The sequence below is a fragment of the Lemur catta genome, chromosome 26 (genome assembly GCF_020740605.2).
Source record: "Lemur catta isolate mLemCat1 chromosome 26, mLemCat1.pri, whole genome shotgun sequence".
Lineage (NCBI taxonomy): Eukaryota > Metazoa > Chordata > Mammalia > Primates > Lemuridae > Lemur > Lemur catta.
Genome location: NC_059153.1, coordinates 1,746,245 through 1,769,092, shown reverse-complemented (window position 1 = coordinate 1,769,092; position 22,848 = coordinate 1,746,245). Strand labels below are relative to the sequence as shown.

At 45.9% G+C, this 22,848-nt stretch overlaps 1 protein-coding gene across 4 annotated transcripts in view; it reads left to right on the top strand.

Annotated features, from left to right (window-relative positions):
* The window catches only part of LEF1 (lymphoid enhancer binding factor 1), a 93,274-nt gene that overhangs the window by 55,446 nt on the left and 14,980 nt on the right, over positions 1-22,848 (top strand). For 2 of the 4 annotated variants that reach the window (XM_045537450.1, XM_045537449.1), the window contains exons 4-8: positions 9,218-9,350; positions 14,916-15,006; positions 16,563-16,646; positions 19,019-19,141; positions 20,183-20,345. In XM_045537450.1, coding sequence (XP_045393406.1) covers positions 9,218-9,350; positions 14,916-15,006; positions 16,563-16,646; positions 19,019-19,141; positions 20,183-20,345 — 594 coding nt within the window. The remainder of the gene's footprint in view (positions 1-9,217; positions 9,351-14,915; positions 15,007-16,562; positions 16,647-19,018; positions 19,142-20,182; positions 20,346-22,848) is intronic. The other 2 variants (XM_045537452.1, XM_045537451.1) reach the window with 1 other exon arrangement.

Sequence of the window (22,848 nt, the reverse complement as noted above, 5' to 3'; positions counted from 1 at the left end):
ACACTGCCCTCCCGTTGGAAGCTGCATTAATCTATTCTTTAATGCACTTGTGAAATAGTCTTAGTTATTTGCTTTGTGTAAAATTTATTTCTTATGGGTCACTCTCTAAAATAATTACATCAATATTTTTATGTTATTAGTGTACATTAACTATTTTCTTGAGAAGTAAAAGGAAGGAGGAAAATGCCGGTGGATCTTGCACAAATTTCTTCTCCTTGCTGTGCAGTAGAGCTCTCTCCTTCTATCCAGTTACTCACACGTGATACTCCGGAGGCCCAGAGGCAGGGAAGCAGGTGGAGCAGCCAGCGACCCTCTATGCCAGGAGGAGGGGGCTCAGGAAAGGAAGCCGGGTCATCCTAGATCACATCCAGTGAAGATCTGTGAAATTTCTCAGTCTGGAATACTTTCAGACAAAGATCAAGATTGTGATCCTGTTGCTTGTTAAGGAGAAATAAGCAAAGAAAAGAGTATTTCCCCTAGTAATGTAGGAAGGGGTTTGATGTTTGCCTGTGGTGTGTTGTTACGTGTTTGACAACCAGCTGGGGGGAGAGGGGACTTTTCACTCTTGCCAATTTCCGTGGTGTAAATAATCCCACCATGACCCAGCTCGGGCGACCAATGTGATAGTGACAGGCCCTCACCATTCCTGAAAATGCAGCCATCAGCTCTTGTAAGCTAGAGCAGGTCAGCGCTAGCATGCAGCTGTAAACCCAGGCTGATGTAGCTCACTCTCAGGAAAGTAGATCAGACATTCAGTCTCTGCCTTGCGTTCATCAGCATGTCCCCCTGCAAAGGATGGAAATGAAAATAAAATTCAAGGCCGGGCGCGGTGGCTCACGCCTGTAATCCCAGCACTATGGGAGGCCGAGGCGGGAGGATCGCTCGAGGTCAGGAGTTTGAGACCAGTCTGAGCAAGAGCGAGACCCCCGTCTCTACTAAAAATAGAAAGAAATTATATGGACAGCTAAAAATATATATGGAAAAAATTAGCCGGGCATGGTGGCGCGTGCCTGTAGTCCCAGCTACTCGGGAGGCTGAGGCAGGAGGATCGCTTGAGCCCAGGAGTTTGAGGTTGCTGTGAGCTATGATGCTGCCATTGCACTCTAGCCTCAATGACAGAGTGAGACTCTGTCTCAAAAAAAAGAAAAGAAAATTCAGGAGGCAAATATCCAATTCACAATAAATGGTACAACACGGAGTTTATCTTTGATGTTATATTCACAGAGTACCCTTTTTCACCAACAGAGGATAGCTATTGTCATCTTTGCTGCTAGAGTTTTCCATGGGCTGTAGAATATTTCTCTTTTATGATGTTTATAGAATTGAAAGTCTTTTAAAAGTTCTCTACTTTTGGCTTCCTTTTTTGATGCCATCGAAACCGATATTTTCAAGGAAAATTGTTCATTATTTGGGAGCTTTAAGATGGACCGAAGTGGACAAAATGATATAGAACCCAATTTATGTAATCGGCTTTTCTTTGTCGTTTAAGTCTTCAGCCTCAGTTTCCAACTCATTTCAGGATTTTGTGTTTTAAGTCCAAAACAAAAGGTTCTTTTTTCTTGACTCAGATTCGTATAGCCCGTGCAGAGTGGTGTTTACAGCATCGTTCCCAGTCCAGATAAGCTCTGCTTTTTCTTCTCAGCCCGTATGCTGTGATCCGAAGCGGGAAAGACGGTTACCTGCCAAGGAGTGAGTTCATCAATAACTCATAATGAATATGCAGATGAGTCAGGTATTTTTAAAAGTCACCTGAGCTGACTGGCGGGTTGAAGAAGTTCCATGTGACAGCTGTAAACGATACCACTTTATTCATAAGAATCATTCTGCTCTATAAAATTATAGAGCGATACCATCTAGTAATGTTTTTCACACTGTAAAGTGACAGGTGGCAGTTTTATGCTAACTGTCGTACAAATACTTGGTTTTGAACTTCCTGACGTGGCCCTCGGTGTAATAACAAGGTCATTGTGCAGTGACTGCGTTGGCAGAGCAGCTCTGTCTTGCAACAAGGCAGCAGTTTTTAATCCAGGGATCGGGGCCACTTTGTCCCCTGTCCTCCCCTGTGTTTGCTGCCACCCCCCCCCCCCCAGCCCGCTGCCCCTCAGTCCAGGGATGTGCGGTTGTGTTAATATTTGTGTGTAAGAACCAGTGTGTACAGATGGCATCTGATCTTCCGTGTCTGTGATCCAGAAAACGCAAACCAGGGGGCTTTGGCTCTCGCTGATGTCCCTCCATGTGCACAGGAGCCCCGCAGGGTCCCTGCACTCTCGCAGCTGCCGGTCCAGGCAGGCCCTTCCCCGCCTTGTGTCCCTGAGACCCGGTGACCCTTTCTCTCGCCGTTCTGTGTGCCCCATCCGTTTGCTTGAACTCTGAGTCCGTCACTGCATTGCCTGATTCTAAATATTTTACCACTAGCATGGTCAGTCTCAAACCTGTTTTCGTTTGTTTTGTGGTTTGTTTATGTTGGATGGCTCCAGTTCTTTCTCTTGATTTCTTTGTTTCTTTTTTTTTGGTCATCATAGCTCACTGCAACCTCCAATTCCTGGGCTCAAGCGATCCTCCTGCCTCAGCCTCCCAAGTAGCTGGGACTACAGGCATGCGCCACCATGCCCGGCTAATTTTTTCTATATATATTTTTAGCTGTCCAGCTAATTTCTTTCTGTTTTTAGTAGAGACGGGGTCTCGCTCTTGCTCAGGCTGGTTTCGAACTCCTGACCTCGAGCGATCCTCCCGCCTCGGCCTCCCAGAGTGCTGGGATGACAGGCGTGAGCCACCACGCCCGGCCCAATGTGACTTCTCCCTTCCCCTCTTAGGAAAAGGTTTCAGCTGTCCGGTGATGGCGAAGCTCTCTGGGCTGTCCCTTTGCCTCCAGAGCTGGGCTCAGGGAACATCTGGGTCTTCAGAGCCTGGAACCTCGTCACTGTCTGGAAACCGCTATGTCACAGCCAGCAGTGGTCTCAGATCTGAAAGCCACAGCGGACCTGGACCAGGCGTTTGGCCTTGGTGGATCTCGGGAAATATCTTGCAGCACTAAGTGCCATTTCTGAGGCCTGGTCAATGCAAGACTCCATGTGGCCTTCCGGAGTAAACTGAATGGGCTGCTCTTTGCGGGGAAGGCTCTGGAAGCTCAGATCCTCACCAGAAGGGGAGGCATGGTAGGAAGTCATGTGGCTTCGTTTCATGTGCACCAGACTCCTTCAGAGTTGAATAAAAAGGAAAACGCCACCAGAGTGATTGAGGCCGGATGACATTCCTCACCTTGGTTGGTTGGTGGCATGTTAAAATTCCCCTGGACTCAGTTCGTACCAAGAGGACCGTTGATGACACATGGCCAATGGGAACAGAACTTGAGACCTTCGTGTGGGGCCAGATCTTGCACTTTGGGCTTAGCCAGAGTCTGGGGATGTGGGAATCGGGACTAGCCACCAGGCCAGTGGGCTTGTCCCCCGGTTAGTCCACTTGCTAGCAGGCCAAGGACTCAGCCATTCGGGAGCTGAACCACTTTTCCAGTCCTTCCCAGAACCAGATCCTTGGAGGCCAACAGCCTTCTGACACCTTAGGCTCCTGCCAGCGGTGAGCGGGTCATTTCTGGGAACACTGCTCTGGGGGTGGCTCCCCGGCTCCCTAAGGGACACCCACTCCACGTCCACAGGGACGTGTGGGCTTTACTGGGTGTGATGCCGAAGAGGTCCTTACCTGCGGGGACCGGCCTGGGTGGCAGCCAACCAAGCTTCCTTGGAATGGTTTCCAGGCCCGGAGGGAGAGGTGGCAGTCGGGTCTCTGCAGCTCTCTCCGCTTCTGCCGAGGTGGCTCTTTGTGTCCAGTGACGCCTGTGCCCGGGACGGAGACCACACAGCCAGTCCATCCATGTCACATGCCGTCAGGTGTGGCCGGATGGTCAACTCGCTGTCCAAGGTTTTATGAACTTGGCTCTCAGAGAGGCCACGTGGTGTCCCTAATGAGCTTGGCCGCTAGAGCCAGACTTTGGCATGTGGAGCCTGGCGTCGCCACTGATGGCCACAGGCCCTTGGGAAAGTGACTGAGCCTCTCCATGCCGTCTTCTCCTCTGTCACAGGAGATAATGACAGTACCTGCCCCAAAGGTGGTTGTGAGGACAGAGTGCCCGGCACACAGGAAGCGCTGGGTACGTGTTAATTGCTGTCATTACTGTGTGTCACGTGGTCAGGACAGCCTGGTGGTGGTTTTTCAAATTCAAGAAGGGAGTTCAGGCCGGGCGCGGGGGCTCACGCCTGTAATCCCGGCACTCTGGGAGGCCGAGGCGGGAGGATCGCTCGAGGTCAGGAGTTCGAGACCAGCCTGAGCAAGAGCGAGACCCCGTCTCTACTAAAAATAGAAAGAAATTATATGGGCAGCTAAAATATATATATAGAAAAAATTAGCCAGGCATGGTGGCGCATGCCTGTAGTCCCAGCTACTCGGGAGGCTGAGGCAGGAGGATCGCTTGAGGCCAGGAGTTGGAGGTTGCTGTGAGCGAGGCTGACGCCACGGCACTCTAGCCTGGGTGACAGAGTGAGACTCTGTCTCAAAAAAAAAAAAAATATATATATATATATAAAAAAAAAGAAGGGAGTTCAGGCTTCCCCCGACACAGCTATGTTTGAGCGCTGAGTGTATGCAGGAGAGCTGTCTTCAGAGTTCACCCTTGATTGTTTTCTGCCGCTGTTTCCATTCCTGCTCTTGCCATCTTCATCCCCTTTCCTTGGCTCAGCCACCGGTCACCGGCTTGAGGTCAGAGAATGTGCAGCTGGAGTCAGAAACCGAAGGTCTCAGGCCTCACTCGGTCACTTACAGCCACGCGAGCTCAGACAGGGCGCTGCACCTCTCTGAGCGGGGGTGGAGAACTTGGGATGACTTATAAGGTCGGAGTGATTTGCATTCTTTTGCCCCGGGATCATACAACAAAGAGCAGGCGTTGGGAATACCTGGTGATTCTCCGCTGCTGGAAGTTAAGACTTACCTGACTGTGCCTGTGAATGAAAAAGAATCGGTGTAATTTGCACCCTCTCTCCCTCCTCCGTCCCTTACGGTGAGGTGTGTACTGAGAAAAGTACGGAGACTTGGGTTCCAATAAGTGAGGTGCTGCGTGTTTAGTATCCAGCGCAGAATAAGAGCCAAAAGCATCGCATTTTGCTACCACTCGATTCCACTCATTGGGCGGCCCAGTGGTTCCGTTCCCGTTGTGTCCCAGTGACCCTGTGTCACTGGAGCTGTGCGGTGACTGGGTGCTTCTGTGACAAGTGCTGACAGTGGCCCCGGCTTGACCACCGTCCCCTGGTGACCTGTTTCTCAGCATCCGGTCTTACAAAATAAGGAGCTTGGACAAAATGCACTTTAGGTTTCTTCCAGCGTTAACATAAAGGCATAGAATTAAACACACACCGTCTCTCCTAATACCTGGTCCATTTTCTTCTTAGTACCCGATGGTATCTTTGCAGATTTTGCTCATCTTTTTTTTTTTTTTTGTTAACATACTCTTTATTTCCAGCACTGTTGCTTGTCCCAACGTCCAGACCCCTAGGAAGTAAGCCGCGTGAGAATCAGGGGCCTTACCTGTGTGTTGGTTATTGGTGCTAGAATAGCGCTGGGAACATCTTAGGTGCTTAATAAATAACCCACATCTGTACCTGTATAGCTGTGCACACAATGCAGTTGCATGAACTTGTCTGCAGAGATTTAGTAGTCAGTTGATTATCGTTCCCTACCTACTCCCCACATGAAATACACCAGTGTTATTCGGAGATGAGCAGAATAGAATTAAGAATGGTTACTCTGTCAGTCTTCAAATTGTAACCAAAGTAGCAGTGCCAGGTTCTCACCCTGTGCATGCACGTGGCATCGAAAGGACAGCGACTCCTGAAATCAGAGGAAGCCGACAAAGCTTAGGGCTGAGGACAATTGACCGGGGTGTCAGTGTGCCCAGAATCTGCAGTGTGGATTGGAATCCGCTTTGTTCTGTTTACGCACGCGGTGGAGACGGTTGGTGGGAGGCAAAGCATAACCCTTTAGGATGCTACTCACACATTACTGAGACTTCATATTACTTTTATTATTTGGCCACAAAAATGGACATTTGTTTGGCTTCAACGTAGCTACTGGTACTGCTTTCCCTATCCATCTTGCAAAGTAGAAGACAAGGCCAGAGCTTAAATTAAAATCCTCAGCCTCTTATCTCCTTCCCACAGGAAAGCAAATCTGTGTTGAAAACCGTAAAATTAAGAGGAGAGCGAGGATAGCATAATTTAGCAGAAATTCATGGCACCAGACTCTGAGCTATATGACTGCAGGGATAGGTCAGACATTAAGAAATGCTGCCTGCTAAGGCAAGTTCCTTAAGAGGATGCTCTGGAAAAAGGGCATGCCAAAAAAATATATGTGTGTATTTTTATGTATATATGCATGTGGATACACATATATATGTATTTCTAGAAAATTTCTGCAATGCTTACTCTTTATAACCACCCTAAGAAAATGTCTTTGTAGATTGTTTGGCAGTGACACTTTTTATGAGACTTTAAAAATGAAACTCAAAGCAGTTATTCTGAAGTAGAGTTGAAATATATTCATTTTAACATTTGGGTGTTGAGATTTTTGTCTCCTACCTCTATGTCTGTCCACCTCCACTTCCAGCATTCTAAATTCCTTGTATTTAAGAAGCTCATTCTGTGTATTTGGCAAACTGCATCATTAATACTGAAAAGTAGTAAAAGATTTTTTTTCACACATTTATGTGTATAGATGCTTGTGCTGAGGTGTACAGAGAAAAGTCACGCAGCTCGGAAAATGGTGCTCTATTTAATAGTCACCAAGGACTGTATGAGCTATGCAAGTTCTGCCATTCGTGAGGAACTGATAATTATAAAATAGAGAAAATCTAGTATGGAATTATATCATTGTCCAAAAACACTTATGATTTTTTTTCTCCCCTTTGGTCCCCCCCGCCATAAGTTTCTCTGGATGGAGGTTGCAATGATAGGATACAAGGAGAATTAAGTATTTCTAGGGTAATTGTTTCTCATTTTCCAGAGGGTAGTCCTTCCCATTGGAGGCCACGTATTTTTTATACCTAATTTGTAAAAAAACATCAAATTCCGAATCAGTGTATGTCATAGGTACAATCACCACACACAAGTGTGTATGAGAGCCCTCCACCATTCCAATATGGATTGATGTTTTCAGCAGTTCACATTGTGCAGTTTTAGGCAGTTCCTCAAAATTTTTAACAAATATGAATATATGCTTCTGGAAGAAACTGATTTCACATGCATTTTAGCTGATAATTCAAACTAATTATGGTGAAAGCGTGTCTGAACTAGTGAATTCATTATATGTCTCTTAAATTCATGGTACTCATTACTATAGTGTTGCTAAATAGAGATTTTTCTGAAACTGCTTTAATTAGTATTAATAGATGGGTTTAAAATCATAAACAAACATCTTTACATGCATATAATTATGTTGAGTTTCCTTTCTTTTTTTGGGGGGGAGGGTTGTGGAGTCTCTTTAAATGATCCGCCTAGTAGAGAAGTTGGTTAATGGGTATAAAAATGCAGTTAGCTGGAAGGAATAAGATCTGGTAATTTCCTAGTACAGTGGGGGAATTATAGTTAACAATAATTTGTTGTATATTTCAAAATAGCTAGAAGAGAAGAATTGTAATGTCCTCAAGACAAAGAACAGATAAACGTTTGATTTGATAGATATCCCATTTATCCTGATTTGGTCATCACATATTGTATATATGTCTCAAAATAGCACATGTATCCCCAAAATACATACAGCTCTGATATGTCAGTAATAGATAAATAAACAAAGTGATCCCTCTAATTTAGGCAGGACCCTGCCCTAGTCTTGCTTACATGACTCATTTACTTAGTACGCACTTTCTTGGGGGAGTAAGAAAAACGACTTGAGCTTTGTCTGCAATCAGAATGATCAAGAATTTCAAATTGATGGAGTCTTAGTAGATAACCTGAACTTGTAAAAAGTGTTGTTGCATAGTTTTGGACTTCCAGATTATTAATAAATAATAAAATTTGTTTGTAAACAGAGTATAAGATATATAAAGTATGTTAGAATATAAAATGTTAATAATCAACACTTGAAAGCAATATTTCATATTATGCACTTAAACTCAAGATTGGAAATTCGCTTTTATCAGTGAATACTTCTGGAAGCCAGAGAAGCAGAAGATGGACTAAAGCACAGTGGATAGTCATGTTTGACTGACAGAGCTATGACCTGTGGAAAAAATGATACGATTCTTAAAGATGTATAACTATAGAATTACAGATTCTAGGCCGGGCGCGGTGGCTCACGCCTGTAATCCCAGCACTCTGGGAGGCCGAGGCGGGAGGATCGCTTGAGGTCAGGAGTTCAAGACCAGCCTGAGCAAGAGCGAGATCCTGTCTCTACTAAAAATAGAAAGAAATTATCTGGCCAACTAAAAATATATATAGAAAAAATTAGCCGGGCATGGTGGCCATGCCTGTAGTCCCAGCTACTCGGGAGGCTGAGGCAGGAGGATTCGCTTGAGCCCAGGAGTCTGAGGTTGCTGTGAGCTAAGCTGATGCCATGGCACTCTAGCCTGGGCAACAGAGTGAGACTCTGTCTCAAAAAAAAAAGAAAAAGAAAAAAAAAAAAAAAGAAAGAAATATAGATTCTACAAACTGAGGGGATATCTCATTGCCCCAAATTTATATATATTGGATTGTTTAAAAATTTGCCCTCCAAATCGGCAGTATTTATTAATTTATTTGTTCATTGCACAATTTTTTATCGAGTGCCTTTTTTTTTTGATGCCAGACATATGTAATGAATTAGAAGCTTACAAAGCATTACTGAATTTTGTTCCAGTAACTCTTTATTGAGCTCAACCCGAGGAGTTGGCCTAAAAGGGACCGTGGCTATGTATGTACAGAGGTTCCCGTCATACGGAATAATCGAGAGCAACGTGCATCTCTGCAGGGGTCCCGGTGAATAACTCACGGTCTCTTGGTGGGACATGCGTGGGAGTGGGGAGTATTTACCGTAGGAACATTCTGCAGATCTAAGCGAGACGATGTCATCACCCAGGTTGGGCGATGACTCTTGGGTTATGTTGACAACTGCTTCCTGCTCCCGTGGGATTGTTTTTTCTCAGAGAGGAGGTGGGATCAGGGCGTCCACACTAACTGTCGCCCTCTTGGTTCCTTTGCAGTCAAATAAGGTCCCCGTGGTGCAGCCATCCCACGCGGTCCATCCTCTGACCCCCCTCATCACCTACAGCGACGAGCACTTTTCTCCAGGGTCACACCCGTCACACATCCCGTCCGATGTCAACTCCAAACAAGGTGAGAAGCCCCCGCCTGCCCGGCCAGGTCCCCTCTGAGTCCCCCCTCCAGGTGCCTTTGCTCCACGTCACTGGGTGGATCCAAGCACACTTGTAGGAGACAAGTGTCACCCATTGGATGGCGATGCTTTGGAAACCACAAGTTTGTTACTATTATTTCTCAAGAGTACAAAGCAGAAGAAGAGCCCAGTTATGGCCATTTTCCAAGTGAGAGCTCTGAAAAGCTGTCATCTACGATACAAACCATCGTGTCAGACAAAGACACGAAAAATTCAGTACAGAACTCATTTATTTCAATATGTGTAGGGTATTTACGGTAATATTTTTAAAAAGTAGGGAAAGGAAGTAGACTTTTACTTGGAATGTTATTCTTTAGAGCCTCTTGTGATTTCTTTTGGTTACATTGTGTTGTGTGTTCTACTTGTTATTTACCAGCACTAGCTTAGATATTATAAATCATAATTAAAGTACAAAACTATCTCTTTTCAGAGCAGCATGAATCTTACTTTCTCTCTCTACGTTAATATTGACTTCTTCATTTCTCTACGTTAATATTTACTTTCTGCATTCATTTTTGGAAACATGTATAAGAGGTGTGAAAAATTAAAATGTCCAGTTGCTGCCTGATCCATGTGGGTCTGGGTGGGCAGCGGGACAAAGAGCTCTGGTTGTCCGAGCCTTCTGGTGCCACCTCCTCCAGGCAGCCCCCGTGGCTGGCTCTGCTGTCTCAGGATGGCCCGTTGCTCTTTCCATGCACGCGCACACTTGGACTGCAACAGGGTCTTCGAAAGTTCGCGATGAAAGATCTCACAAAACCACGAGAAGGCAGGGAACGTAGAGGGGAGACGTTTGTCCCTGCCTGCGTCTCACCCTTTGGTCCAGCCCTGCATTTGACCTGTAACAGACAACAAAATGTCGTGACGGTGGAGCCCAAAGGCTGGGCGTTGGGTGTTCTTTCCAAACACTGAACACTGTTAGTTCCACTCACTTGAAGACTTAGCTACTGTTGGAGCCCAGGTGCCTTTGCTGATAGAAAGTAGGACTCACCCCCGCAGATGTTTCCAGACTCACCTGTGACTCCTCATCCCTAGTCCTTCCTCCACCTGCTTCCTTTTGTCAAGCGATAGGTGTCCCTGGCTGTGTGCTAAGGTGGACAATCGAGAGAGGCATCTTTCGAAAAAGGCTGCCTTTCAGAGGGACACCAGCACTGTGATCTTGGTCACGGTGAGTTTGCGGTGTCGTTGAGGAATCCAAGAAGGGACACATGAAGTGGACGATTTAGACCATGGGCCAAAATCTCAGACCAGGGTCTGAGCTGGAGATCCACATCTGGGAACCATAAGGATGTGGGTGAGGATTAAACACAGATAGAAAAGCCTCCAGCAATTAGCAAAAAGAACCCAACAGTGTGTTTTATTTAGTTCTAACTCTGTATTTATTTAACTAACGATCCGGTAGTGCTTACTGTGTCCCAGGTCCTATCTGAAGCACTTTGAAGCATTAATTTTATTTAAAAGAATAACAATCGTGGTTCAGTAGTTTTTCCCCCTCAAGAAATCTAGAACAGTTCAATTTTTAAAAGAGACAAGTTTGTAACTGGCAACTAATTACGTTTATATTTTCTCTTCTGTTTCTATCTCTTACTGCTACCCTGGCTTGTTTTGCCTGATTGTAATTTATATCATTGCTTCTCAAAAAAAAATTTTTTTTTTTTAAAGAAACGCTCTAGAACTACTGAGAAAGAGACTAATGGGCATGACCAGAAATTGTCTGCTGGTAGTTTTTTTAGTCTTTATTTTGTTCTAAAAATTGGTGTGACTTTTTATATTCTAGTCCATATACTATTTGTGCTTATTTTGATATAAAAATTCTGTTTTTGATTACATGTTTATCCTGGGCCTTATGTGCCTCATCATCATGTACTTCTGGAGTTATGTAAACTGCGGTTTGGAAAGCTCTGATTTACATGATGCTGAGTTTATATAATTCCATCTGAGTCCCTCCATTGCCTAAGAAAAGCTCACTAGATCTCTTGCTTTTATTCTTGTTCTCTCCTGCCTTTTGGGGTGTAGCGTGTAGCTGAACTGGTTAAAGAATCATGGTACTAAGGCCAGAGCTGCTGAATTCAAAGTTCCTAGTAGGCTGGTTAGGTGTATCCAAAACAAACAAACCCAAAGAGTGTCATGTCTACACTCTAGCTTTAGATAGATCTACCCGGTAAATAGAGTAAATATAAACTGTCAGCAGAACCCATTCTCACTTATGGAAAAATAACTTAGGGTTAATTTTCTATTAAGGAGTAAATTAGTTTCACTTCTTTGTGTGTGTGTGTGTAGGAAAGGAAAAGGAAGTTCATACCAATCATTTTTTATTCTTATTGTCAGTCTGGTAAAAATGTTAAAGGAAAGAGCTTTTAGGAAATACCAGGTTTATATACCTGCTTGTATCTCTGTAGTATCCATTTTATCCTTATACATAACAGTAAACACTTACATAGCACTTATATTTTGTACCAGGAACTTTTTTGTATTACATAGATTAATGCATTTATTCATAACAACCTGTGTTACTATTCTGATTTTACAAAATAGTAACAATTAAATAACTTACTCAAAGATACGTAGCTAGCGAGTGATGTATCCATGCAGTTTGACTCCAGAATTATTTTTATCTGTGTATTTATAGAAGTTACTTAATAAAAGCTTCAAGATCTTTAAAGCTATGCTGAGTATATCCTCCAGCACATAGTAAGTGTTCAATAAATACTAGTTGACTAAATGACGTGAAATATGTCTTCGGTAGCATGGAACTTGGTGGAGAGGCACACACTTCCAGGCATGTTTGGCAACAGGATCTTAAAAGAGCTACTTCAAAAATACAGATCCATTTTCTGCCCATAGAATGCCTAATCGACATCATGTACTCGTATGTATGCGTGAAATGATTGATAATATTGACCCAGCGTAGGGAATGGGTCCATTTCATGTCACTTGTTCATCTGTTCAGTCGGAAATACCCACCGAGAGCCTTCTCTGCAGACAACTGTGGTTTGCTTCATAAATCGGCAAAACGTGGTCTTTTTTCCCAAGCAGTATATAAGCTCATGCAGGAAATCATTTGCACAAACTATAAAACGAAATGAAGAACATCCCAAATACCACATTAAAAGTACAAATAGCAAGTTATAGGTTCAAAGGACAAAGAGATTTCTCGGAGCTATAAAAGTCAGAGAAAGCTGCCTAGGAGGAGGGGCATCTGGAAGACCAGTAGAATTTTAATAGCTACAGAACCTGGCACATAGCAGGTGCTAAGTAAACGGTAATCCGCTCCTCCTCCTTCTAGCAGAAAGACCAAATCCAGCTAGTTTGTATTTTCTGTTCATTTGAATCACTCTGCAGTGTTCTGCGTGTACTTAGAACATGGGCTAGCGTGAAGAGCAAGAGTTTTAAGCTTCAAGACACGTGATTGCAAGCAAGTTACATCTCTGTATCCCAGTGATCAAAGCCAAGGACAGAACATACTTTATGTGTAAGCTAAGTAGATGCCTAAACAGTCTCGTAACCTCTCTAGGCCTTAATATCCACATCTGCAAAATAAAGCGATCAAAGTAGGTACTTCAGATGGTCTGTGGCCTCTAAGCATGATTTTCAGGTTAACATATTAAAAAAAAAAACAACATTCACCTTTCCACTGAGTTCTAATGTTCTTTAGAGTTGGTCTGGTTGTATTGTTTTTGTTTCCGGAACTGAGTGATCTCCCTTGAGACCCCGAGCTTTGCAGGGGGGTATCTGGATCTTGGGGTGAGGGAGGCAGCAAGTTGAAAAAACTCGCCAGTGATTCTTACATGTCAAGAATCACAGGCCGGGCGCGGTGGCTCACACCTGTCACCCCAGCACTCTGGGAGGCCGAGGCCAGAGAATCACTCAAGGTCAGGAGTTTGAGACCAGCCTGAGCAAGAGCGAGACCCTGTCTCTACTAAAAATAGAAAGAAATTATATGGACAGCTAAAAAATATATATAGAAGAAAATTAGCCGGGCATGGTGGCACATGCCTGTAGTCCCAGCTACTCGGGAGGCTGAGGCAGGAGGATTGCTTGAGCCCAGGAGTTTGAGGTTGCTGTGAGCGAGGCTGACGCCACGGCACTCTAGCCTGGGCAACAGAGCGAGACTCTGTCTTAAAAAAAAACCAAACAATCACCCCTGCTGCCTGAAACTTCCCAGACCCAAGAAAAAAAAAACCGCGAGGTACAAAATTTGGGGTCCACTGTGACCAACAGAATCAGGTTTTTTTTTAAAAAAGGAGATTTGAGTCTATTGCTTTGAAAAACAGCAAATCACGAGCTGATGTCATCAGTAAGCTCTCTGCTGAGAGATTGAAGACCGCCCTCCTTCCCACCTACTTTCTGTAAGAATTGAGAAATATTTAAGTTTGTTCTACCTTCAAAGTCAGATTAACATCAACTCTGAAGATAGCACTTAAGTTATTCCCAATGTCAAGGCCTTTGGTATCTTCTCAGATCCAAGTGAAATCTATAGACATTTTAAATGGCGAAAAAGCAGAATATTTAAAGAGCATCTTCCGTGTGCTCCCTTAATTCTGCATATTAGCCCTACGTTTACAGTCGCTCACTGTCCTGTGAGTTAAACCTCGGAACGTGTGCCCCTCTGCAGACATGGCATTCGAAAGCTGTCATTCAGCTGCATGAAGAAACTTCTGGGGCCCTTTCCTATTCAGAGTCACTTTCCCCCAAATAAATTAAAATCGAAGTTTTTGCATTTTGCGTTTCATGCATTTGTCTGGTCTCCCTCTGCCCCCAAAGCTACAGTAAGCTACAAACAAAGGGATGTCCTTTGGGACTAGGATTAGGTGTCATCTCTGGGTGGTCGTCACAGCGACAGGGCAGTGCAGTCCGGGGAGTGTGAGCTCAAGGAACAATCTAGGGGCCACTGGCGTTTTCTGTGGAATCCGACTAATCCAGGACGGCCTGACCTTGGAGCCCAGAGGACTCACCTCGGCCGAGAGCTTAGTTGGAGCCGAAGTGGCAGAGACCAGATGAATCATATCAGGTGTGACCATTGTGGGGCTGACGACGATTCCTAATTAATCTTTGATCCTCCGAGGTGTCACATGTCCCAAATCTATGTGTCCGTAAGGGAACCAACGGAAATGTGACAGTGGCAATTTCCCTAATCCCTGAGCACCACGGCCAGCCGTCTGCTTACCGAGGGCTGTCGTTTGTCACCCTGCTCACGATTGTCTACCGTTTTATTAACCAGAGCGAAATAATGAGGGCAAATCAGTGAGTAATTGAAAAGTCTGTTTTGCTGACTGTCCCATTGGCAGCAGATTTACCGCTCAGGATCTGCTTGTTGGAGGACCCTCTTCTCCCCGATTGTGGAAGTCTCGAGAAAAAGCTAACAGACTGACTTGGGGTCACTGGATCTGAAGAGTAAATACTGTTTCATTCTAGACCCTCAGTGTTCATGGCAGAAAACATGCTGTTGCTTTTCTGGCCCAGCTGCCATGAGTCTGAACAAGATGTTTCTCTGTCGTTCTATTCCACAGGCATGTCCAGACATCCTGCAGCCCCCGACATCCCGACCTTTTACCCCCTGTCTCCGGGCGGCGTGGGACAGATCACCCCACCTCTTGGCTGGTAAGACCCTTCCCGCAACCTGCAGCCAGGCGCACGTGAACGTATGTTCTTCCATTTTCCACTCCTGGAAATTAGCCTTGCGAACGGCAACTCACACTCATGGAGCTGAAGGCATTTCCCATCAACAAGCCGGGTGCTAACTGTATTCGTTGCAATTTAAAAGATTAAGCAACACACAGACTTTGAAATGGATGGAACCCGTTGGCTGATGTGTGTAGAAAATGACTGCACAGCGTTTGCTTTGAAGCTTGGAGTTCTGTGGATTCCATTTGTGGCTTTGGGCATTTCTCTGTGCCCGCAGGAAGTTAGTGATCCATGTGGGTTCCCCCTCCTGGGTTTTTTTTAGGAGCAACTTATATTTTTGAGACATAAACTTAGACGCATTGAATATATATCTTTGCTCATAGGTGGGCAAGTGAGGTAAACCACATAACTAGAGAGAAATTCAGCAGGATAAGAGCGTCTTCTGAATTGTGATAAGCAGGCATCCAGTCTGAGTTCAGAGTAGTACATTTGGGGTCTTTTTTTTTTTTTTTTTTTAGAATCCAAATGCTTAATGCTCTTTATTTTGTTTTATTTCTAAAAACATTCTTACTGCTGCCTTGAAAGTATTTTAAATTATAAAGATAAAGGACATTATTTTGGAAAGAAAGAAGAATTTTATGTAGTCCAAGCTATTGTCATCATTTCCCTCCTCCCACTCCCGTCCTCCCTCCGTCCTTCCCCGCCCCTTTCTCACTCGTGGACATCATCCTTCGGCTCTCTGTCCCTGCAGCCCCATGTCACTGCTCCCGTCTTCCTACCTGGGCCACCCTTACCTGGTCTTTTCCTTTGTCTCTGCCATTGGCACTCAGTCTCTTAGCCAATGGCCGAAGTGAACCGACTGTGCATAGACTTTCAACCCTAGATCAGTTATTCTGTCTGAGCTGAGCTACTCAAGGGGACAAATGCTGTGGCAAGTCGCCCTGCTGGCAGCGGGACGTAGACCCTGCAAGTGACAAATGAGGGACGTGGGAAGGACAAGAGGGAAAGGGGGGCTTCCCAGAGTGGAGGGAAACTAACGCCAGCGAATCACGCTTTTATTTCTTGACTCTAACGTGTGGATTTGGGGGGGGAGATGCAGTTTTTTTTCGATGTTTGCTCATTTGTATATAAATGTAAAATTTGATTTCCTCCTTTCTTCCCTTCCCTGAAATTCTCAAAGATTCTGGTAAAGAATCCACTGAGCCCTTTCCCTGAAGGGAACAAGTCACCGCTCTCAGGGGTCCGTGATAGTTGATAAGCATTTATTAAGCACCTACTTTGTTCAAAGTATTAATGGGGTTGGGACTGGGTTGTTTCCAAGCTGGGGGCAGGAGAGTCCCTCGAAGGCAAACGATGCTTCCACTGGGTGGAGGACAAGGAGGGGACACAGTCTGGCGTCTGCAGACATGTGGTGGCCCGTGACACCCCCACCGGGTTCTGTCGGCCCATCTGCCCCCCCCATCCCCACTCCCGATTGCCGGCTGGTGACTCGCATTTTGTCACTGACGGGCTCCTTTCTTCTGTGACCTCAGGCAAGGTCAGCCTGTGTACCCCATCTCGGGTGGATTCAGGCAGCCCTACCCATCCTCACTGTCAGTCGACACCTCCGTGCCCAGGTAGGTCGAGGTGCAGCCGGGGACGCCGGAGGACACATGTGGCTCTTCTCGTGCTTGCGTCCTGCGTGGCTCTGCTCCCCGCGGGCCACCAAGGAGGGTGCGTGTCGCGGCCGCGGGTCTGCAGGGGGCCTGGCTCCCACACTAGGACATTCCCGGGTGGCAGGAGCCCACGGAGGTGCCCCGGCCGGACCAGCTTCCCCGAGGAGCTTTGCAACCAGAAGAACGCATTGTCCCCCCAACCGTGGGCCGGGAAATGTCCCCAAAGTGGAGCTTGTCGGGTTCAAAATGCACTTGGGGGTGCAGTAAGGGAGGAGACGAAGACCTGGCGTGGTCTGAGTTCTGCCATCTGAGTCCTTTGGGGACAGTGGCATCAGTCTGATGGGGCAGCGTTGGAAGATGCCCGGGGAGTCCAGACCCTAGAACCTTCCAGGCCACCAGGCCGCGCAGGGTGACCGTCCTAGTGAGCGACTCAGGCCCCGTGCGGACGTGGCCCCGCGCTGCAGCCCGGGGACCCTGCTCTGCCTCGCCGCGGGCTGCTCTGTGTGACGCTTTTGCTTCCGGAAGGGTCGGCTTCTGTGGCCCGTGCTCCCTGCGCGCACGCGTGGTGTGGCATGTGCGTCCCACGTGGCTTGTCAGGGGGGCTAGTGTCGTTGCGCTGGAGTCAAAGCTGGTGAGTTCGTAACCGGTTGTGAATCTGTCCTCTGTACACGGGTGTGACATTCTCAGTTTCTGCGGTGAACTGCAGCTTCAAAAGAAATAATTTTTATTTTTTTTTTCCAGTGAGTTGTAAATCTAGCTGTGACCGTAGGTGGCGGGGAATTGAATTAATATCCTTCCCCCTAAAACATACTTTTTACACGTTTTAACGTTGCAAGAACTGTATGATGACAGGATTTTGTCACAGGCAAATGACCAGCATCATGTATTTTTGCAAATGGTACGTTGAGCAAAGCAACAGTATTTGGTCAAATACTTGTATTTTCACTATGCTTTGTTTTCTCTTTCTTTTTTTTCTTTTTTTAATGAGACAGAATCTCGCTCTGTTGCCCGGGCTAGAGTGCCGTGGCGTCAGCCTCGCTCACAGCAGCCTCCAACTCCTGGGCTCAAGCGATCCTCCTGCCTCAGCCTCCCGAGTAGCTGGGGCTACAGGCATGCGCCACCATGCCCAGCTAATTTTTCTATATATTTTTTTAGCTGTCCAGATCATTTTTCTATTTTTAGTGGAGACGGGGTCTCGCTCTTGCTCAGGCTGGTCTCGAACTCCTGACCTCGAGCGATCCTCCGGCCTCAGCCTCCCAGAGTGCTAGGATTACAGGCGTGAGCCACTGTGCCCGGCCACCATGCTTTCTTAATAGTTTACAATTTCTTTCTGAAATACTCCATATCCAAGCAGAGTTCCTTTCCTGATGAAGGAATGAATTGTACAGGCTGTGATGAAAGATTTGAGAATGTTCTTGTTGAATTAAATGTTTCCTTGAAGACAGTTGGGAAAGTAAAAATTTCTAAAACACATCCCAGTTTATCCAAAGCACCTGTTGAGAGCCCTGTCTTTATTTATTTTATTTTATTTGTTTAATTTATTTTATTTTTCTTGCATGGCAGTTTTCCTCCTCTGTGTTGGCTGGTGGTGGATGTTTTCAGATTCCTTTTATGATTGACAAGAGTATTTTTGGGAAAAGCCTTTAACGGGGATAGTTTTTACGTCGGTGCAGAACTGGAACCTTCGCTGTAGTCAAATCTCTCCCCTTGATTCTGTTCTCAATTTCCCATCAGGCCAGAGCGCTCCAAAATTACTTTATTTCTGCATCGAAATCAATTCGTATGATGTTGATGGAAACCTAACTAAACAGGGGCCTCATTCCTGTCCCTTTTAGTTGTTCCCTCCTAATATTAATATTAATAATGAAGTGAATACAAGAAAACTCTCAATGTGATGGTTTTCTTAGGAATGCAGGCAGAGATACTGAAATACGTCTTTAGCTTTTATTTAAAAATAATTTAAAAAGCTACATCTTCATAAAGTGTTATATTCTCAGTCATTACTCTCATTGAAATCCTTCTTTGAAAATTGCTTTGCAAGAAAAATGATTCACTTTTTTTTTTTTTTTTTTTAAATCCTGTGGTCCACAGTCCTCCCAGGAAAAATGTCAGGTTCTACTATTAGTTTGAAGAACTACAGGGAATGATGATAAATATTTTCCGCCTGAATACAGTAAGAAAAAAATAATCATTAGCCCCGTCTAATTTACAGTGAATACTCCAGTGTGTAACTCTTAGCCAACAGCGGTGGGTAGATTGTTCTGAAATTCCGTCTGGCTTTGGAGGCAGCAGCCAGCAGTACGTATTTTTTCCCTTCTCTTTCCTTCTTGTAGGTTTTCCCATCATATGATTCCTGGTCCTCCGGGTCCCCACACAACTGGCATCCCTCACCCAGCTATTGTGACGCCTCAGGTCAAGCAGGAACACCCCCACAGTGACAGCGACCTAATGCACGTGTAAGTTCCCACCTGGGCCGGCCACTGCGGCTGCTTCCTCCTCTCTCTCTGTCGTCCTGAAATCCCGCGCAGCGCTGCCCCGAAAGCTCTGTCCCTGGGGACACTAAGCGGCTTGATTCTCACCGCCCTGATTTTGATTCTGAGATGGGAAAAGGGGCACAGACCTTGCAAGATCGCGGGGACCTCACCGGGGAGGAAGGAGTCATCGGAGCCTAGGCAGGCACTGGAGAATCTTGAGCTGGTTACCCACGGACCACCGGGTTGCAGTTTGGTCCAGATGATTGAGGGGGAGAACTTGTTAGTACCCGAGTGGGTTCGATGGGAGGGTTCAATGCGCTTCCTTCTGGAAATGCAGCAAGCCCGACTCGAGGCAAGGGGCACACAACGGCCAGGCTTCCCTGTGGGGCCAGGATTGCCTCAGACTGTTAGACCAGGGCTAAATTAATTGACCCTGAGGAGATTAGTAATTGAGCTGCTTAATCTAGGTTCTGTGGATGGGGCTGGGTAGGTGGCGGGGGGCAGGCAGCATGTGATTGTCCCTAAACTTGCAAATGCATGCCAAGGCAGCATGCATTGTTCAAGGGAGAGGGTCCAGAGCTTCATTAGCTTCTCAACGTGGCCCTGGACCCCCCCAGCCCCGAAGTTAAGAACCTCTGCCCTGAAAGAGGACGTGATTGGCTATGTGATGGTGTTCAGCTTGCTCCGGGGTGACTGAGGAACTCAGCCTCGGGGCCCTGTAGACGCAGCATCTCTACAGAGCCAAAGCCGGTTCCATTTTGCGTTAAACACTTCTGTTAGCTGTAGCTGCCCTTGCTCAAACGAAAGGATTTGTGTTCTCAAAGACCTGCTGCGTAGACGAGAAGCCCTACTGGGTGGGTTGTTTGCAGCTCAGCGTTCCAAGTGGGTCAAGAGCTGCTCTTCCGAGGTGATGGGTTGTCCCGGGCTGAGCGTGGCCACGTGAACAGGTGCTTTGCTTCTCTCCTGCCCTCTCCCTTGCCTCGTCCCTTCCACCCCTGCCCCTACCCACCCACCGCCTTGCAGGAAGCCCCAGCATGAACAGAGGAAGGAGCAGGAGCCCAAAAGACCTCACATCAAGAAGCCTCTGAACGCTTTCATGTTATACATGAAAGAGATGCGGGCGAACGTCGTGGCTGAGTGTACTCTCAAGGAAAGCGCCGCCATCAACCAGATCTTGGGCAGAAGGGTAAGCGTGGGCTGGTATAGACACGTTCGTGGCCACCGTGGGGCGGCTTCAGTAAACTCTGCCCAGATTTAATTGCTTATCAGGCGGTTGCCGAATGCGTTTGTATAGCAAGAGCTCCGGGAAGTGACAAAGGGCGCAAGATACGGTGACAGCCTGTAGGAAGATGAAACGGGATGCATCGTCAACTGCTCGACTGTCCCTGGCACACAGGGACGTCCTGTAAATGGCACCTGTTTTACTGTTCAGGTTACACGGCCACTGTAATTACATCATAGTTTCAGAAACGCTTCACCTTACTCTGTTGATGTTCTTCATATATGTGTGGCAGCTTCTTTTTTTTGTTTGTTTTTGAGACAGAGTCTCGCTCTGTCACCCGGGCTAGAGTGAGTGCCGTGGCATCAGCCTCGCTCACAGCAACCTCAGACTCCTGGGCTCAAGCGATCCTCCTGCCTCAGCCTCCCGAGTAGCTGGGACTACAGGCATGCGCCACCATGCCCGGCTAATTGTTTCTGTATCTATTTTTAGTTGGCCAGATAATTTATTTCTATTTTTAGTAGAGATGGGGTCTCGCTCTTGCTCAGGCTGGTCTCGAACTCCTGACCTCGAGCGATCCTCCCACCTCGGCCTCCCAGAGTGCTGGGATGACAGGCGCGAGCCACCGCGCCCGGCCAGCTTCTTAATTTATGACCCTGTGTATGCGTTTTTGCGACCTCTCAGAGATTCATGATGGGCGAGTGAGCACCCGGGTGAGGAGGGTCCAGCAGCCCTTGTGGAACAGACAGCATCACGTGTCCGCTGTTGTTGGTGATCATTTTTACCGTGTTTGTTCCAAACCTGGTCCACGTGAGCGTTCCCAGCAGGGCGCACTCGGGAGGCTGCCAGGCCTCGTCTACAGGAGGGGAACAAACAGGCCTTCTAGGGTTATCGATTCCCATTGGGTTGCCGCAAATGCAGCTATTTCCAATCTGCAAGGCCCCAGGGATTCGTGGGGAGGGCGCGGCGGTAGATGATAGCTTTTCTTTTGGTGGCCCTATCTCCCCGTGGCTCCTTAAACACTTAATCACAATAATTACGATGATTCCCCAAGCCAGATCACAGCAGATGGCTGATGCCCATCATCTCGGGAGAGCTCCGCCTTAAAAGCCGGTGACCATCCTCCTCGACTCTTTAAAAGAAGCAATCAGAGGAGAAGGGTTGCCGTTTTTATGTCGGCTGCGTGCAACTCTTAGCTTTTTCCTTTCTCTTTTCTGTGTTAAAGGCCCCCTGGCCCTCCCGCGGGAATGATTTTCCTGCCCAAGAGAATGAGGATACGCTATGAAGAGACGCTTCCTATTTCTGATGCACGTTTCCAACAATTGCTACTTTCTCGGCTCCCTTGACAATCCCCAGAGCCGGGCATGTGTCCCCAGGGATGGTTCTCATTTGGGGTCTTTCTCTGTCTTTGATTTAGACACCTGTTTCTATTTATAGATCTCTGCGATCTTTGATTAAGATCGGGTTTTCTTAACTCCCCTCTGGCAGGGCAGCCTTTGCTGGCTCTTTAAAGTCCCTGGCTTGAAAATCACCAAGTTTTACACCGGGATAATTAGAGTTCTTGAAAGTGGATCCTTAAATCCATCCCAGAACATTTTATCTTTCGATTTTCGTTCACCTTTACTGTGTCTCTAAAATAGAAGTGTTCATTCATGTGACTTAATCGGAGTTTTATTTTAAATTCATACTATAAATAAGAGTAGCACAAATCTTATTTTTAAAATAAGCTTTTTCTATTCAGACCTTTCTGGCTAATAAAGGAATTCCATGTACTACAAGTTTATTGTGAGAATGTTTTATCTTGGAACTGTTTAAGTTTCTTCGAATTAAATGGGTCTTTGCCCCACAACTTGTGAAGCCTTGACAATGAAATTTGATTTTTTTTTTTAGAAACTTTAAATTTTTCAATAAGCAAAGAGATAGAAAAGTGGTTTTGGTCAATTGTGTTTCAGAAAGTCCTTTAAAGAAAGACGATTTTTCTAGTGTCTATATTGTTTTTATTGTAAATGTGCAGTACCACTGTTTTTTTAACCGAATGTATTAGTCGGGTAAATGATCTCTCATTTGCAAGTAGGTTTTGTGCATTAGCAATATCAGGGAACTAAAACCAACTGAAAATGCAAACAAATAGTCTAGTTTATGCCCTTCTTTTTCTCCTTGCATTTTATCCAGTTTTGCTAGCTGGGGTCTTCTTGTCAACCTAAGTTTCCTGCTGTAACTGAAAAATACCCGGCTACTTGGGTAGAAGACCCAACCTTGATATGTATTTTGGGAGTTAATTCATATTTGTGATCCTAGGTTTCTCAGCAAGTTATGAAGCTGCCACAGATTATGTAAAATTACACTGACACATTGCAGTACTAAAAAGCGTTGTATATAGGGGAATACTACTTGTCAAATGAACAAACAAATGTAAAATGGAAGACCTCTTTCTTGCCATTCTTTTTCTTTTCGTCTCTTTATTTTATTT